The sequence below is a fragment of the Electrona antarctica genome (genome assembly GCF_951216825.1).
Source record: "Electrona antarctica genome assembly, chromosome: 17".
Classification (NCBI taxonomy): Eukaryota; Metazoa; Chordata; class Actinopteri; order Myctophiformes; family Myctophidae; genus Electrona; species Electrona antarctica.
The window spans coordinates 16,058,382-16,077,613 of record NC_136798.1 but is presented as its reverse complement, the minus strand read 5'-3'; the positions used below and the strand labels follow the sequence as shown (position 1 = coordinate 16,077,613).

The window sequence follows — 19,232 nt, the reverse complement described above, 5'->3', positions numbered from 1 at the left end:
AGGATATCATGATCTTCTTCACACAGGCAGGTGAAGGCCAGCAGCCCCAGTACCTGCTGTCTTTGGTAGGCTGAGAAGGTCTTCTCGATGTCCTCCAGATCCAGGATTTTGAAAACCTTGGCGTCATCCACATCCATCCAAACGGTGCCCTCCAGTTTATTCTAAGAGAATCATAAGTTTTTTTTTGTTTTTTTTTACAGTAGTAGTAAATTATCCAAAAGGAAATAAACAAACAACAGCTTTTAGTATCCTGTTTGACGTTTCTACTTTCTGCACATATAGTAGCAGTGCACACTAAATGCTCACCTCTGCCAGTTTGGCCCAGTTGAAGGACTTGAGCGCGTTGGATGGCTGTGGTATGTTCTTCCTGACCATGGACAGGCCCATGGGTGCCCCGGGTGGCGGAGGGATCCCTCCCATTGGAGGACGCCCAGGGGGACCCGGCGGGCCACCGGGGGGTGGGGGCGGCGGTGGAGGAGGCGGCATCATGCCCCCAGGAGGGGGAGGAGGAGGAGGTGGCATGCCCGCAAGCGATGGCGGAGGAGGGGGGACAGGTCCACCCGGGGGTCCAGGCGGGAGCGGGGGACCACCAGGCACCATGGTAGCCTGTCTCTGGAAGGACAGAAATAACATCTACTATGAGGGGAACTGCCTCTGCTGTGCCCCTTAGTGATAATTATACTGTAGACCTCACATGTCTGTCTAAAGAGCATCTAGAGTCCTACTTAGCTGCCATGGATCATCACCACTGGTCAATATCTAGATTTTTCCACAGTATAACGTAAAGGAATCCCTTTTTTTCAATTACTAACCCCATGAAGCCTTTGTGTCACATTCCGTCACGGTGAATTGAAGAAAATAGGGGTCCACGATGAACTATGGCTGTGTTTAACCCCACATGCACGCCCAGGAGCATTCCTCCTTAGTCCATGTTTAACACTGAAGTGTTTTCAATCGGGGGTCTTCAACATTGTGTTGCAGATTAAACCTTTTCATAGATTTCATAGATAGCTTCATAGACTTGTTTGATGCACCTTCATCAGTTAATGTTTATTTCTATTTTTGGTTTACACACATTATCTTCTCTACTAATTCATGTTAATGTGTATCTTCAGACATTATTTAACCCATTAAAATACATATACTTAATAGCTCTGTACTTGGTTTGCTATTTTCTCCTTCTACACCAAACCTCTTTGCCCAAAAAACCGTATTTCTCAACGCTTGTAGATCACACGGCATTGTGAGCTTGTGGATCTTTTACTTGTTTGGCTAATGTTCCCCTCAGAATAAGGATGCTATGGTTGAAGTGTGTTTTGGAAGTAATGCGGACACTGACTGGATACAAAACACTTGGATTATACTCTGAGAGCTGTGTTGGAGTTTATAAACACAATTGTTTCTTTTATTTTTTCCTTTATAGTTTTATAGTGTGTGTGTGTGGGGGGGGGGCCTTTTTTAACTTCATGAAGAAAATGTTAGTACAATTTCTGAATAAATGAATAAAGTTATAACATGGTAAGGCCAACATACAGTGCTGAGTTCATGCAGCCGAACGGAGAGTTCAGCTACTTGCTGCTTGACATTTTTATGTTCCGAGCTCTCCCTCTCCAGCTTCTCTTTCATCTTGTTGAGGGTCTGCATCATGTCCTCCTTCTCCTGGGTCTTGGCGTCACACTCGCGCTCCTTCTTGTCAAACTTCTGCTGCAGCTCGTGGTGCTCTATCCAGGGAAGGGGGATGTCGGTCAACACATTCATCATTAACCCATTTACACCTTAGCTTTGAACCACTTTAACCATTATTTTAAACTTTAGCCGTTTTAAAATAGCAGATATGAAAGCTCGTAGATCTTGTAGATCTGCTATTTTTGAAAAATCGTGAAAATGTGGCGCAGATTATTTCACAGCGAACGTTTTTAACTCAAATCATTGCTTCTAGGGGTCCCTGGTACAAAACATTTTCAGATGGGGGTCGGCGGCTGAATACATATCATGTTGTGGGTCCTTGACATGAAATGGTTTGAGAACCACCGTCATAGAAACATACGTTTTTCTGAAAACTGTCAGGACATTTGTAGAATCTGGTCTCAGGTCTTAATGGCTTAATCAGATTTGATCTAATTGGGATGGGCACAACTTCTCCTCTATCAGGCCGTTTCCATTTATAATCATACGTACCTTTTCTCATTTTCTCCGCCTGTTCTTTCCATTGCTTGACCTCGTTTTCATTGACCAGCCTGTCAAAAACGTGACTAGTGATTACCAATGCAACAGCAACAGTTGCTAGCTAACATATAATTGGCTGTTAAAGAGGTTTTAATCTTAAGGCTCTGAAGGAAACTGAATACGTTAATCATTCCTATAGGCTTTTAATTAATTAAAATTCCAGAGCTTATTGAGATTACCCACTTAGTCGCACAACCAATTCAACATTATGAAAGCAACACTTTTACTCCGTTTAGAGTTAGGCAACTGGCGGCCCAGGGGCCACATGCGAAATATTGTTACATTTCAGGATTCCAATTAAAACTCAAATTCAGGATTTCAATTCAAATAATAGCAAAAGTAGCTGATCTACAAGCTCAACGCATTTTGAGCTTGTAGATAAGCAATTTTTGCTACGACATTAATATGCATTGTGGCCCTCTGGAGTGAGTGTGGAAATATAGCGGCCCTCTGCATCGTCAAAGAGTATGTCATTCTTGACATTCTTCTATACTTAACAAAAGGGTTGCGTGATGAGTATAAAATAAATGAGCCTTCACTCTTTCATCATGCCATGTGTGAAGATGACTCACATCCGGACAACGTTCTTCACGTTAAAGTTCTCCAGTGGCGCGACGTCGGGGTCGTGACCTTTGTCAGTCTGCAGGACCATCTGTTGGACGATTCTGTCCAACAGCAGCCAGTACTGTACAGTGTTCCCACTTCTCTTATCTGAGGGGGAGAAAAGAGTGTGTGTGAAATGAAGTGTAGGAAAGCGCGCGCACACACACACACACACACACACACACACACACACACACACACACACACACACACACACACACACACACACACACACACACACACACACACACACACACACACACACACACACACACACACACACACACACACACACACACACACACACACACACACACACACACACACACTTACGTGGCATGAGAAGACAGTGGTGCAGGACAGACATAAAGTGCGGGTATGCGTCAGTGTGGTTCATCTTCTTGCGGATGAGATCAAAAACTTGGGTAGCACTTTTGGTGTCTATATGCACCTGGAAGAGACAAAAAGATTCCTCCCGTCAATAAACAAGGCCACAAATATTAGCAAGGAATGTGGGACTAAGACCAGGAAATTGTTTCCTCACCGACTCAAAACGTCTCGACAAAGCCAGCTCATCCTCATTCCGTAACATTTCAAAGTAGTCTAGATGCCTGACAACGAACATGAAACAGCAGGATTAGTGATGAAGTCATTTTACCAGATCTCTGCAGAACCTGATCGTGCAGTTTTCATAGGCATAGTTTCACTTTTTACAATAACAATGAGACAGTAAATCTGGGTGTTGTAAAATGGATCCCCCCCCCCCCCCCCCCCCCCCCCTAGCCCCAGGCAGTACAATCGTATTACATCAGTGTCTCTAGTTTGTGGGAGAAAGATATTCATGTAAACAGAGATTGGACTGACCTGGCACACTGAATGACATACTTGCATTAGTATAATGAGCGCCTAGGAGACACAAGATCACAGGCAGGCAGTGTTCCAAAACGTACCTGTCTAGTGTGGAGTTCTCGTGGGAACGTAGCTTATCAATTATGGGTTGAATTCCAAGCATCAGAAACTCATATCGGAGGTGGATGCGGAATTCCAAGCTAGCCTAAAACAAAGGACAACAAATAAAGGCTTTAGGAGTGTGTGCTTAATGTCACATAACGGGTAGGTGGTCAAGTGAGAAAGAGAGCGCATTGCATTGAGCAATGAATTCACCTCGCCAGCGCCTTGACTCAGCACAGCGTTGATGAAGGACATGATGGCTGTCTTCAGGTTGACCTCGTCTCTGTAGCGGCCCGTACTCCGGTCCAGATCGTTTAAAAGCGTCTGAGGGATGTATAAATGTAAGCAAAGCTGTTAAAATATATGTTTTGCTTTCGTGCAGGTGCTGTCAAACAATCTGCAAAACGATGACAGAATGTCTTCCCATTCTCTGCCGACCCACCTGGAAGCGTGTCCTTTCGCATGCAAAGCGTTGGTAGTGCAGCATAGATTCTAGGATCTTCTTGTGGCCGCCGGGCACCAGGCACACAGCGCCCATGATCTCCAGTACCGCCACCTTGGTCTTGACGTTCTCCGTGGCCAGGCTCTGAGCGATGCAGTTGATGCTCTCTGTGTGGGAGAGGACGTGGGCTCGGCCCTGGGAATTGTTCATTAGCGCTTTGATGCAGCCAATCAGAGACGTGTGGATCTGCGACTCGGTGGTCTCGTAGTCCATGCTCTTCAGGAAGTTCAGGATACATGTCAGGCCATCCAGGTCAATGAAGCGCGTCACGAACCTAACGATAGACAGGGGTGTTTGTTTAGTCACAACTTCATCATCTTAACTATTCTAGCACTAAACAATCTCTGGTTGGCAAACTGACCGCAAATGCCAAACTGTCCCTATCAAATAAACGAAATAAATGAAATGTACAAATGTACTGCATCCGCCAAAACATTTTCTCCAACTTCAAAAGTGTAAAGAAATGTCTATAAAACGTCAGACATTTACAATTTAGCTATTTAGCAGACACTTTTGGCCAGAGCGACTTACTTAGCATATAATTCAGAGAGAAAAGTGTTGTCCAAAAGACTTGTGGTCGAGAAAAACAAACGTATGAAGAAAAAAAAAACACACGAGTGACCAAGATATGTCTGCATAGTAGCCATATCTAGGATAAGATGGCAAGATGGTACAGGGAGGTTTGAGTGCTAGGGGTGAGGTGGAGTCTGAAGAGAAGAGTCTTCAGATTAAGGTGGAAAATTGGGAGTGAATTCTGACTGCAATGGGGAGTTTATTCCACAGTTTGGGAGGCAGGAGAGTGAAAGGTCTAGGATGCGTGGAGCGTTGCCCCAGGTGTTTTAGGGACGGTTCAGACAACCGTCCTGTGTTAGCTAATCTGAGTGAGTGGGAGGGTTGGATTGCGTGTTTTCAAATGTAGTGAAATAATACAAACTTCCTATTCCCAACCATGTGAACGTACATCAAAACCTGCACTGACGTACTTTACGGTGTTTAAATAAGCATTCATCTTTAAAAACATGAAAGGAGAAGATCAAGGGGCAAGTGACATGACAGATGCCAGAATACTGAAGACAAGGTAAAGCAAAGGGGAAAGGGGAGGAGATAAGATGAGAACAGATGGAGAAAGACAAATAAAGAGATCGTGAAAAGATACAGTTGGAGGCCATCGATATTGTCCTTTTCTTTTTGCTGAGGTTTGCGTGATCTGCGCAAAAGGACAGTTAACCCATTTTGGGCGGGAACCCCTTTTGGTGTTTTAAACATTGTTATAATTTAGCTATTGAAAAATAGCAGATCTACAAGCTCATAGCACGCCACCGAGTGGCACGCTACGAGCTTGTAGGTCTGCTATTTTTGAAAAATCGTGAAAATATTTATTTCAGAAAACTGGAGGATTTAGAAGGATTTTTTTCAAATTTGAGGTCAGGCCTAAATGGGTCAAATGATAAGGGACAATGTCGGTGGCACCCAACTGTAGAAGAGCAGAGAGTCAGCTGGGGTTCTATTCTGTGCACCTCATTGGTTGCGTTCGCAGAGCCGTCTTCAAACTCTCTATGGTTTTGTTTCTCTCCTCTTCATCCTCCTTCTCTAGAGCGAGGAGCGTCTTTCTCTGTTCAAGAAAACATACAGCACAACAATGTTAACTACATTACTACATTAACGTTGGCATGCCTATTGTTAGCACATTGTTAATGTATTTTTTATAGCTAAAATAACTAATCTACAAGCTAGGCCATATCCACTATTCCCCGTATAGCAAAGTATATTGGAGCAAAGTATATTGTTGGCAACCAATCCTCTTTATTTGGATGGCACCTGTCTGTCTGTCATTTACATTTCCACAGTTTCTCCAAGAGTACACAATGAGTGGGCTATCCGGATGTTTGGTTTTGCGTATTCTTGCGAAATGTTAGTTTAACTCTCCACTCTCATAACATAGGTCTACCAACTATCATAGGTGTTTAAAACAAAGTGGAGAGGAGCATCCAATTAAGCAAACTCTTCAAATGTCAAAGAAAATATTCTTTCCATTTGTCAAATGAGTAAGTTCCCAATGAAAAGGCTAATGCATAATTATTTGCTCTATTTATTTCATTCACTAAATTAATTATATAATTTCAACATAGACTTAAAAGAAAGAAAACGGGCACAAAACATTAACTGTACAGTAAAATCCTGGAGAGGACAGTTAAATTAACACGGCACATTTGACTTTGACCGTCTGTTTTAACTTGTTCTTACTAATGATCTCCAGAGTCATGGCAGCAAGTGATTCAAAATAAATGCTATTCAATTCAGACAAGGCAAACTACCAGTGCATACAGCTCAGCACAAAGCTGCCCCATGGCCGCTCTGAAAAGCAGCATGTAATTTATTACAAAACATATGGTCACGGGTTCAATGATAACATGTGACTACAAGGCAAGAGTGCAATTATAGCATTATATGATTAAGAGTATTGTCAATTCTATGTTATTATGATATTGGAAGACTTGGGTCTGTAAGTCAAATATGGCCATTTACAGCAATGCCCAGCCGATTTATACTTGGTTGTGTGACAACGGGCGTATACCAAAAATAGCAGATCTACAGTATCTGTGAGCTTGTACATCGCCTATTTTCGGTCCACAAAACTGGCCTGACTCTGTGGCGGTGATGGCAGAGAAGAGGACTCTGGCCAAGACACTAGCCATCCTGGACGATGTTATCGTCCTATCTATCTATCTATCTATCTATCTTAAGCAAGGCCAGCTGATTAGGACATTGCGGAAATGTCCAATGTACACAGTGCGGTGTTGACATTGTTAGGGGAATAAAATAAAATAGCAAGCATTTTTAGTACATACTGTAACTTGCACTTGCATTCAAAAGTTAAATAATATAATTTTAAAAAGACATTTCATAAACTTTTGACATTTTCTACACAAAAAAGGAGAAAGCCGTGGCTAATGTGATGATCCAAATATGAGCTCTATGCCTACAGCTGCAACCCTGTCACGTGTGCTGTACCATATGAGCTCTATGCCTACAGCTGCAACCCTGTCACGTGTGCTGTACCATATGAGCTCTATGCCTACAGCTGCAACCCTGTCACGTGTGCTGTACCATATGAATACAGTTGAGAAAATCAATACAGCTAAAATTGTATCTTCATAACGCTCTTGTTAGTTTGTCAAAACAAAGTAGGCCAAGTCATTTGCTGCTTATATCTAATAAAACTAATGGAGACTTTTGAATCACCCAGTTAGTTTGAAAATCTTTCAATGCCCTGATTTATAATTATCCAACACAGCTGCAAATCATTATTGCATTACTCAAGTTATTTTTTCCTCACCAAAACCTCATCTTGCGTCAAGTAGTGAAAGTTGCACTGTTTATGGTATTACTTACAGCTGCCATTGAATTCAGCTGATCAATGTAAAATTCTGGCCAACTGGTTGCACTCTTGTTTTCTTCTTGTTCCTGTGGAAAAAAAGAAATAAACATTTTTACAAAAATAATTTTAAGGACATTTTTGTTGAGTTATGTATTAATAAATATATGGGAATGGTAGGACTGTAAAATAACAACCTATTGCAATTGGTGCGAAATCTTTCATGTGCAACATTTTCACAATACAGTACATCAAACCCGGGACAGCAGAGCAGTTGACGCAATTTCAGTGTAGAGCATTAGCACTTTAATGCATGCAAACAAAAACACACAGGAACAGGAGGCCCAGTACATAAATAGCAACGAACAAAAAAATGGAGCAAACACTCAAAGTAGGGCGACACAGATAGGCAGCCAGCCTATTTTTTCTTTGGACACTTCAGTGAATTCAAAACTCAGAGGAGGTTGTGTGAAGTGATGTACTTTGATGATTGAGCAGCACAAACGCTTGAGAAAAAAACAACTTCAACCACAAACAAAACTAATAACTTGGGACTGAGGCCATGGCTCGATTTATGGACAGCTACATCTGCAGACCGGGCAGATTTTCATTACAGTCAAAGATCTATTAATGTATTTTAATATTAAACTTAAAATGCCTCTCAGTTCATTTGAAACTATAAATATCTACTTTTATTATCAAATTGCCGGTTCCATCTCCAGGAGACTACATACAGTAAGGAGAATGCAAACTTGGCTTGTACATAAAGGCTGCTGCGGGCCTTTCATTCAATCTCCTGCTCCATTAAGGCCAAGTGAGCTGTGACCATCAAAAACTAATTGCGCAGCAGTTAATAAAGCAGCCCACGGAGACTTGGCCTCTATGACCAAGGCCATGGGTCTTGGCTGGCCTGCAGGGGCCTTGCAGTGACAGGGATGGTTGATCCTGCAGGGATGGGCCAGCCTGAGCCAACTCCCCCCAGGTAGTGACTGGAAACACTTCGGTCCATAAGTGGATCAGACACAAAGATTAAGTTGCTTCCTTTCACATCTTTAGTTAAAGAATTCAGCCAAGGAAGTCGGTACACTTCACACGGATGATTACAAAAAAATTTAATCAAGAGGTTTTTAAGGTCATGTGGGCAGTAAAACTTGACCCCAGAAATGATTTAATCAAATAATGAAATTAATTAAGTTATAGTTGGGTTATATTCCTATTTTTCTTTCATATTTTTCATAATTTAAATAGTCTCTGCTAACAACACAGACAAGATTCAAGAGATTTATTTTTTTCCTGTATGCGCACTGAAATGTTGGTGTGGCAGTCAGACACTGCCAGTATGTGCTAACAATATTCAACATACATAATACAACCTAACAAAACCCTTTCTTGCCCCAAGTCCGTGGGCAAGGAAATATGAAGATAGTCAAGATGCAGGATGATTGCTTGCTTCTCTCCAGCATGACACTGATATAGGTGTGTAGCCAAAACAAACAGCTCAGACAGTTAACTTTACAATGGCTGACTTATCTACTCCCCAACTCCCCTGGGATGCGTCTGCCAGAAAACTACTGGCCAAAGCAGTGTCTTCATCACTCACAGATTTGGGTGCCCCGATAATAACCCCATTTCCCCCCTTATCATCGCCGTCTCCCGCACAAAAGCCGCACCTGTGGACGGGAAGCTTTCCTGTTTGCGTTGGACAACTGAGCGCTTCCCCTTTACCCTTCCACACGCCCACCACTCTTTTCCTCTCCATGCTCAGACGATGAGTTTGAGAAGCCCCACGGGATACGTGCCAAGCGCCTCCCAAGCCGGCTGGGCCGCGGGCCAGAGCCCATTGCCAAGTCAGCGTTATTGATGCCCTGCCGTGAAGGCTAAAAATCTCCCTCCCTCCCTCCGCAGGTTGCCGCTGCACATAAAGCTCTGGATGTATCCTCCCACAGCTCTGCAGCAAAGCAGTGAAACCCGCTGCCCTGGTTATCGCGACCTGCTGAAATGTTCTTCGACAGCAGTCCAAGAGAAGTATTAGGATGAGAAAGCAGAAGAACGAGAGAGATTGCCCAGTTGCAAGCTCACTATCATTTGTTTATTGGTAAAAGCGTGGTGGTAGGGTGGCTGTGGAAGGCTGCCTTGTTGGAACAAGTTGAAATGCAAGCACTGCTCCAATGAGGACACAGTAACATTGTGGGGTTGGTTTCAACATTCCTTATTAAGCTAGTTTGGGCCCCCAGACTACTGCTAATTAGGCCAGTAATTGGGCCACTATAGAAGCAGAAGCATTAGCTCTGTTACTTGTTTCTCTTTCCCAGAACCCTTCCACAATCTGGCCATTCCCTGACTGCTCTCCATCTCAGAGCTGACTCTAATGCACTGCTTTTCAATGTCGGGTCTGGGGAACCAAATGGACGCCTGTGTGAGTTACGGGTCTGTAACGCGTCTGTGTTTAAGTTAAATAAACACTGAGGATTTTACAGTGTTGATTGGGATCCCACAGATAAGAAATGGTATCAAATGGGGCCTAAAGCATATCAAACTGGGGGTCCTTGAAATGAAAGAGGTTGAGAATCACAGGTCTAATAGTCAGTTGGGATCCTAGCGAATCATGAAAACTAGTTAAGATGTTCTTTGGTCCAAGGCAAAGGAACACACAAGCTAAAAAGAATTTGACCGTTATAGCCTTCATAAAAAGTTGATATATGGAGACTAGACTAGGTTTCTGGCCGACAGCAATGATTTGAAATGTTAAATGTACTGTATTTAGTCTCTGGGCTGGATCATGTGAGAACAATTACACTGTTCAACTCACTGTACAATATATAACGAAAGGATGGCCTTACTTTTCACTTTCATTTCAAACTGGCAACGTATTTATATAAATATTATAATCTCAACCATCACACTTAGAAAACTAAGAATTAACGTGGATACATTTAAATAAATAATATTTACTTCAAATAAAGCACAACAATTAGCTCATATCCATAAACTAAAGTAAGTTGCTCTGGAAAGGGGGTCACCTATCGCCTGCAAGCATGCAGGCGATAGTAAAACAATGATCATACTGTACTTGTTGCCTGCACGTGTATCTTACATGTATCATTTACTGCTGTAAAAGGTAATCATGCAGCTGTGGTGTCTGAGGTCTTCCAGGTTGGAATAACTCATGTCTTTACAGTTAATCTCCATACTCCTCACCCTGAGTTTAGGACAGGATGAAGGAAGGAGATTCATGAAATCTGAATGGCCTCTGTCTGCATATTGCTTGTGGACAGGATATCCTATGCAGACACCTACAGGACCTATGTCCTTGAGAAACACTGTCTGACATATGCATTTAAATCAAGATTTACAGTTTCAAAGTGTGCAGACCGAGTTTGTGCCGACTCAGTGGCTTGGCTGGAACAGTGTGTGAGAGAGGTTGAAAACAAGACAAATGAGTGAGGCATCAGGGTAGCTGAAATCCTAAACGAGAACATACACAACATGTTTGACTGTATGCAGAGGTATTATTAGTGTCGAGGGGAACCAGGATGTATTGTTATGTAGCTGACAGCACACTGTCATCATGCAGAAAAGGCGTAATGAAAGATGACATTGCAGGAGGCAACATGGAATGTTTTTCTGTGCTTGTTTAAGTTAAAAAAACACACTGCTATTAACTGTTAAAGGACAACTTCACCTATTGTTCAACCTATCTTCGTATAATTGGACCTCACTAATACTCATTAATGTGTTAACATTAATTTTTTGTCCACTCGATCTATGTCTGAGGAGGATTGTGTGGACAGTTCTGAAACTGGAATTCAAGCTAATAGAAACTATTTCTGGAAAGTTAGCATGCTATAATAACGGAAGCCATTGTTCTTGGGGGACCAATTATATGAAGATAGGTTGAAAATAGGTGAAGTCGTCCTTTAAACAACAGATAATGGATATCAACATTTGTAAATCTCGTTAACATCCCATGTTCAAATGTATTTTAACAAAATCTCCACGTTGTGACATGAAAATGTGAACAACTGCTTTATATGACAATTCATTACCTTCTTTTTGCTGCAGTAGATCTGCCATTTCTTCTCTGCAGGCAGGGCAAACATGGCTTCCCTGTGTTTCTCTGTGAGGTCCAGTTCATCCTGCAAAGTGGGAAAATGGAGTGGATTATTGAGCGCAATGGTGATAGGAAGAGGGGTGATACGTGTGTGTGTGTGTGTGTGTGTGTGTGTGTGTGTGTGTGTGTGTGTGTGTGTGTGTGTGTGTGTGTGTGCACGTGCGCGTGCGGCTGTGTGCGTTTGGTACGTAATTGAAGGAAGGAAGGAAATACTCAAAATATTACTGTTGAAACATTTCCTTATTTATGACTGGGTGGAAAAGATAATATCCATCGTCTGAATGAGGAGCTGAAGTTGACCTCATCCCCTTACTAACAAAATATACAGAAAGGCCACAGAACATGAACATGTGATATCAAAACATCATCTAGTAGAAAATGTGGTCATATCTAGGGTGAATGTGTGATTCCAAAAAGTGTCCGCAACTCTGCATCTAAGCAAATTTAAGCTATAAATAAGCTTTTGCAACGTGTCCCTCCCAATCGCTGGGTTATCTCCAGGTCGCTCCGAGAAGAATTATTAGACGCCTGTCAGGATTTAGACATGTACGTAATAGAGAAAAGACGGGGCGTGGTGGCTCCACATGACATGTGGTAACCCAATAAACATCTGGAAACAACATGCATCACAATGAGGAACAGATATCTCCCCCAGGCACAGATACTGTACGGGTAGTGAGACGTAGCTAATGTGTAGACACTGAAAGGAGTTGCACAGGGCAATGAAAACTAGTGCCCCGACCGACCAATATTTTTGGTAGAAATCTTGAAATCAATATGGAAATCAATATATATATAAAAACATCATAATTGTTAAATTAAGTGTATATAAATTAAACTTGACTTAAATAACTTCAGAACCAGCAGAAAATTCAGACCTGAGGGCGATTCTAAAAATGCCTTCTAAATCCTGACCTACGTTTTCTGAAGAAATTACAAAAAATGTATGCTGCTATATACTGTACATAGCCAACTACTACCCCAAAAGGGGTTCCCGGATTGAAAGGGGGAAACTCCAAAAGGGGTTCCCGGATTGAAAGGGGGAAACTCCAAAAGGGGTTCCCGGATTGAAAGGTAAAAACCCCAAAAGAGGTTCCCGTTTCCGTCCTAAATGGGATGAACAAGCAAAAAAAGTTACAAAAAAATATATATTTTGTGCCATTTAGGCCATGAGAAAATGTATTGAATTTGACCATGAAACTCATTATCTCTAAAACATGTAATTAATAATGTTTTTTTGACCAGCTACTGTAATAACTGGTTTCTCTTTTGGAACCCACTTTCCTAGTACAACGGTCAATCAATACATGCGCTGAATCAAAGACCGTAACAGGGTGGAGAGTGGTTGATTGATTTCAGTGACTTCCGTCCTAATTCCCCATCTAGCCATTCAATGGAGAAGAGACAACAATTGATCCAACTGGCACTCACTCTTTCATGGAGATATTAAAGAGCAACTAAGTGTTTTAACCTACATTCCTTCCTTTTGTCCGCTTGAGTGACAAACAATGACAGCAGCCGCAAATATGATTCCTGTTGTCACCTCTCACCAGCTGTAAGAGTACAGCCGGTGAGAGGTGACAACAGGAACAGCAGCTTTACCACATTAACCCATTAAATCAGTAGTCCTCACACTTTAAAAGATTAAAAAAGAAAAAATGCAATGTACAGCTTGTACATCTTTGAATAGCCAACAGATGCTTTTCCAGAATTAATGGGCCAGCCCCAATTCTGGGGATGTCATGATTGGTGAACATTATTTGGTGAAAATTCTGCTAAGATAGAAGATTCACAAGACACACATCGCAACTGTATGTAGATCGGCTATTTGACATACGACAAAAAGGGTTTAAGTGGGAAAGGAAAACAAAACCTGTTGAGTGTGTTGTATCTCTAGTAACTGGTTGAAACACCACAGACAGCTGCACTTTATTCCGCTAGAGTGAGTCTTTTTCAAGCGTATTCATTCCGATTACGCATGCACATGGGACACTCATTGAGCAAAAGCAAAGAACAGGAGACAGAAGAACAGCACGTGGCTGTTTTTCTTTTGGTAAATAGAGCAACTGGAAGCAACGTGTCCTCTCGTGTTCTTCGGTTAGGCAATGTCTTGATGAAGGGTGCGAGGCCCAGACGAAAACAAGCAATTAGCAGATGGAAGAGGCCAAGTTGTACTAGGCCTAGGGCCTCTGAAAAGAAGCCCATTGATGTGCAAAAATCTCGTGCCTTGATTTCTGTGGCAACCATGGCAGGAAAAGTGAAGGGAGCAAGGCAAATTACAGTGACAATTAACAGTGAATGAACAGTGCCAGCTAAAGGGAAACAAAGAGGCGACTGCCTGGCCCCATTCACCTTGTACACAATGAATACACCAAAGGAGTAAATCCAGAGTATTTTGGTGAACAATAACAGTTTATCTACTTAACTTAGCCTAAATCTAAATAATAGCAAAGGTTAAAGACGGTTTATTTGTTGCTTATTAAATTGTTCTAAATCGAATTAAAGTACAACATGGGCTAGATAATTACAAAAAATGCAAAGAATATTTTTGCAAAAACCCTGCTTCAATGTTTATAAAGATTTCAGACAAACATAAAAAGTTTTAAATGGTGCTACACTCAAGGCTTCAGTTTAATTTTCAAACATGAATCAGTGTTTAGACAAGCTAGTTTCCCTGCAAAAAAATGTTTTGTGAAAATGTACTGTGGCTGAGTTTGGATTTTGAGTTGGATTTATTCCAACACAATAAACAATAAACAAACAAAACAAAAAAACTGCATAATGACGACATACCACCAGCTCAGCAAACATGGCGTCCAGCTCGTCGCTGCCTGGCATGGGCAGCGACGGCTCCATGACCTGCAGGGCGAAGTCCTCCCGGAGCCTGTAGGTGATCTCTGGGTGGTCGCTGCCGTTGAAGCAGCAGAAGAGGAAGGACAGGCCGCTGCGGCCCGTGGCTCGCTTCCGAGGAGCCATGGCTGGCTACTGAATCCGTCTGGATGGATGGACTCCTTCTGCCCGGCCCTCTGTACCCACCTCCTCTACCTCAGAGTTTGGCCTCCGTCAGAGAGAGCTGTGAGGAAAACACAGAGCGACGAGATTCGTCAAACACAACAGAGAGAATTCGCATAGGATAACAAACCTTGGCCGGATTTGAGGTATACATAAATAATCTCCTGTAATGAGAGTTAATATTTCTTTTCAAAGGCTAATGAACGGCAGCTTTGGAGTATGGTGAATATTAAAGTTGTGAAACATTAAGACATTCTTCGTACTACTACTACTACTATGTCATCAAGTATAGAATCTAATAAATACTGTACTAGTACTAACCTAATGAGAAAATTATCAGAAATTAAGCCAGATGTTTTCCATTGGCTTGAACAAAGCCAGAACCACTAGAATGAAGGGGCAAACAATGAAATTGTTACATACAGTATTAATGGACATGGAAACACAAATCCATGCCAAGACTTTGAATCTCCCCGCTCCCACACACATTTAACCCTCAGGCCTGATTAACCACTTTAGCCGTATATACTCCATCTTATGACTATTGACTAATAGTGAAAATAACTTATCTATAAACTCACACTTTGCATGCGACACGTTGTGAGCTTGTAGCTATTTTCCCTCAGTTTTAAAATGTTGTCTATGATTACATGCTAAAAAAGGGGCACCAGGTTGAACGTGGCTAATAACGCCGGGTCCTAATCCATCTATAAATGCATGGAATCTGTGCGTGTGTGTGTGTGTGTGCGTGCGTGAGTCATCTGTCTGTCTGTCTGTCTGTCTGTCTCGCGCATAACTCGAGGACATCCAACCGATTACCGATCAACTTCAAACTTGCCCGTGCGCTCGTCTGTCTGTATCCCTCAGGATGAGCCCTGATGTCATCAATATGTCGTGTCGTCATACTGACTGACATCACACACTGTCCTCCAAGTAAGTAGGACTATGATAATGGGTATACTGGGATAACCGGTACCCAGTCAAGTATAAACGGGTAAGACGGGTATTGCATTACCGGATGAGCATGTGTGCCCCCTCGAGCACCATTCTCAACTGGCATCAGCTTGGTATTTTCTTGAGAATAGAATATCCAAGGTGCCACTTCAGTGATGGCAGCCACAGAGAGGTTTAACTATACAGTTCAGAAAGCAGAGATGGAGGGCGGTGCTTAAGTTGTGATGGAGACCACAATTTGTCTGGATTAGTGTATTGAGCCCTCTGTCTTTCTTCCTTGCCACTCATGCTGAGCAGCATCAGCTTTCCTCTTAAGACATAATGAGCAATGATTACAGGGCTGCATTTACAATGTTAATGGTTGGTCTGAGGGCTTTCTTCAATATGGGAGAGTGGTGAATGCTCACAGTCAGGGAGGTTCACCAAAAAGAGTCTCCAGCAAATTATAACAGACAGGTTACCACATGCCTTGATTTGCGCGTGTGAGTCTAGCACGCACAGTGTTCAAGTGATTACGCAGACTTAACATGTATGTAGAGTGTGTCAATCAATCTGTCAATTACGCTACCCTCCTCCCCCATTTATTAGAAGCTCGACCAGCCTGCGGCCGGTCTCGCTCTAGCGTGACGAAGAAAAAATAAAACAGAAAAAAAAGTGTAACGCATAAACCTGTGGCCTGTAGAATGATATTACCATAGGTGCGCGTCACTGTTTGATGACGTTGCATACAGTGGTCCTAATGGGCAAAAGAGGTGGCTGAAATGTGCCTGAATAATGCGTTTTATATTCTGTACAATATGTGAAGACATTGAGGGCGGGATAATAAGCCTGGAACCTTGGAGTTGGCAGAGTTCTTACTACTTATGAATAGTCTGTGGAAGTGTGGAGGCAAGTGGAGTGCTGGTAAGCTCGGCCCTAGCAACCACACAGCACGCCTGCCCTATTCGGATTCTGGTAGTGGGATATGAGATTAATATAGGCCAGGAAATGGTGATAAAATAAGGTAGTTAAAATGTCTTACATTTATAACTCCAAACCCAAACAGACCAGTTGAAATTATGCTTACCCATCAGTACATTTCTTTTAATATTTAAAAGTATGACGTAAGTAAACACTTTTTTAAAATGTAATAATATAATAATGTAATAACATTTTCTGCCAATTGATTAAATAATCAAGCTTGTGGACGATTCAAGCACACACTGCAGCAACAGTCATGTTGATTTTTATTTCTATAATCATCATTAATACTATACCATCATCACCAACCACCACAACGACCAACAAGGCCAGGGATTACCGGGGGTTTTAGTGTATCCCATTCCCTACAGCAGCAGGTGGAAATTATTTACCCTAGGGAGGATATTCTACAAGTGGGCTACATCTACTAGACTTGCTTGTAAGGGGAGATGACCATTTGGCTCGTACTTTCTAACAATTGTTGTTGCGCCGCAGCGCCAGTTGTCACGGGGGTGAAATATGAGAATACCGTAGTCTGGTTCTGTTGGATTACTGCCCCGACTGCCCTGCCCCCTTCGTCTTCATCGCAACTGTACAGAATTCAGCTGTCATGAATACAAAGCATTTCTGGCGTGGGTTGAGCAGTCAGGGCTGGGAATGTATTGAGACAGATTATTTAGAACCAAAAATAAACCAACTTTATCTTTCTCAAGTAGGTTAGTCTAATAAAGGAGATGGATGCAGGTTTGTTTTCTTGATCATAATTTGTACGAATCTACATTTTTGTTTTATACATAAAATCGACTAAATGATTGACAATATTAGTCTGATTAACCACTTATACTGCATTGTTATTTGTGCAATGGTTAAGTAAGGTTACATAAGCCTAGCCGAAGGACAGGAGCCTACGGTATCTCCCGTTTCTGTAGCACGAGGCAGCTTGATGTATATATATATATATGTATATATAATTTAATTTTGAAAACAAGAAATATCACTCAGTTGAGCACACTGCAGGATGGTCCATTTTCTAGAATGTAGAGACTGACTATTTGCTTAAAGGCATCACGGTTGAATATAAACTCAATGGAAAAGGACAACTGAGGTGAAACTATGAACTCAAAGTCTGCATCTCTACATATGGCCATTAAACATTTTCCAAGTTCAGTCATCTGACAGTGACTGGCCAAGTGATCGACTGATTACGTATACATTGACTGATTACATAAGCTAACAGAAACATAATCACTATTATGTGACGCGACCCATAAATAATGTACTGTATACAACGTACAACAACAACAATAATAATATAGTAATAGAGTTATAACAATTATTACTGTCCATGTCAGCTAATGGTCAAATCTAGCTACAATGTGTTAAATAAATGAATTAATTACACATATAAAAGGTTGTGTGTGGGCTTTGATTATGTAATGGAAAATAAGTGGCGTCTCTGTAAGTAGCAGTGAAAATTGACTCCATTAAAATAATGATTATGTGTGAGCACGTACTAGTCTACTAAATAAACTAACTGTGCAGACAGATGGTGGAATATGCTTTCTCCCTGCTCCAATAGGTCCACAATAAAGGCCTGGAGATAAGATAAACCTCTAATCTCATTTATTTAGAATGGAAAACCTCCCCATTTTGTTTGGTTTGTACCTTTTCTAACACATGCAAGCACAGGTGCACGCACATGCATGGTATCACTGACATGCACACAGCAGCACGAGGAGACCGCAGTAGTATCACATCTCACAACTGGTGTAGATAATATCTCTCGGCTTTCTGGTGCCTCCATTCCAGATGGACGGCTGCTGCCTGCCAATACCATTGTTGTCCAAAGAAAAAAATCACATAATGGCCGATATATTGGTCTGGCGCTGTTGCAAAATGTATGGAGAGAAAGTGGATCTTTCCAATCAGCCCAACTAAATATAGACTAAAAGGAGGGCAACTTGGCTGATGCAGCATCAGATCATGAGAAGGCCATCTCTGTGGTCAACCCAAACACTGTCTGGAAGTCGTTATGCATCTGATAGGATGTGAGGCAGTCACATGTGGTGCCATTTCTCTTCCCTTTAAGTCACAGTGTTTTCCAAACTCACTTGACCTTCATGGTGCGACAAAATGGAGAAGCCTTGTAGACTCTCTGGAAATGGACTGTAACTTTGATGTTCAAACATCAAAGTCTTATTTTCATATTTCAGCCTCAAGATAGGATGACGTTTTCTTTTTCTTCCTCAATTAGTGTCATTTGTCTTGGAATTTACAGCAATAATCAAGAAAAAGACTAATTTCCCCCTATATATTACAGGCTTGTCTAAACAGGGATATCAAAATAAAGGCAAAGCCTTTTAAGTTTGTCTGACAGCCTCAATAAAGACAATTTGGAACCATCAACTAACATGATGTTGTTCTTCCTTTGACTATTAGTTTTTGGAATACTACACTTGCTACATCTTACAGTTATTCGCCTTGCCTGTAACTGCTGTGCCGCCTCAATAAAATTCGATCCATCTATGATACAAATT

At 41.8% G+C, this 19,232-nt stretch overlaps 2 protein-coding genes across 4 annotated transcripts in view; one reads left to right on the top strand and one right to left on the bottom strand.

The window, feature by feature from the left end:
- LOC306941530 (visual system homeobox 2-like) overlaps positions 1 to 19,232 on the top strand; it is a gene marked incomplete at its 5' end in the record, with an annotated part of 242,961 nt that overhangs the window by 83,163 nt on the left and 140,566 nt on the right. The window lies entirely within an intron of this gene.
- daam1b (dishevelled associated activator of morphogenesis 1b) overlaps positions 1 to 19,232 on the bottom strand; it is a 54,266-nt gene that overhangs the window by 9,681 nt on the left and 25,353 nt on the right. For all 3 annotated transcript variants that reach the window (XM_079526868.1, XM_079526870.1, XM_079526869.1), the window contains exons 2-15: positions 14,563 to 14,842; positions 11,705 to 11,794; positions 7,676 to 7,747; positions 5,800 to 5,894; positions 4,223 to 4,556; positions 3,994 to 4,104; positions 3,780 to 3,883; positions 3,374 to 3,440; positions 3,163 to 3,280; positions 2,799 to 2,937; positions 2,179 to 2,237; positions 1,534 to 1,721; positions 307 to 612; positions 54 to 161 (exon numbers count right to left, since the gene is read on the bottom strand). In XM_079526868.1, the coding sequence (XP_079382994.1) occupies positions 54 to 161; positions 307 to 612; positions 1,534 to 1,721; positions 2,179 to 2,237; positions 2,799 to 2,937; positions 3,163 to 3,280; positions 3,374 to 3,440; positions 3,780 to 3,883; positions 3,994 to 4,104; positions 4,223 to 4,556; positions 5,800 to 5,894; positions 7,676 to 7,747; positions 11,705 to 11,794; positions 14,563 to 14,745 (1,974 nt within the window). In that variant the 5' untranslated portion in view covers positions 14,746 to 14,842. The remainder of the gene's footprint in view (positions 1 to 53; positions 162 to 306; positions 613 to 1,533; positions 1,722 to 2,178; positions 2,238 to 2,798; positions 2,938 to 3,162; positions 3,281 to 3,373; positions 3,441 to 3,779; positions 3,884 to 3,993; positions 4,105 to 4,222; positions 4,557 to 5,799; positions 5,895 to 7,675; positions 7,748 to 11,704; positions 11,795 to 14,562; positions 14,843 to 19,232) is intronic.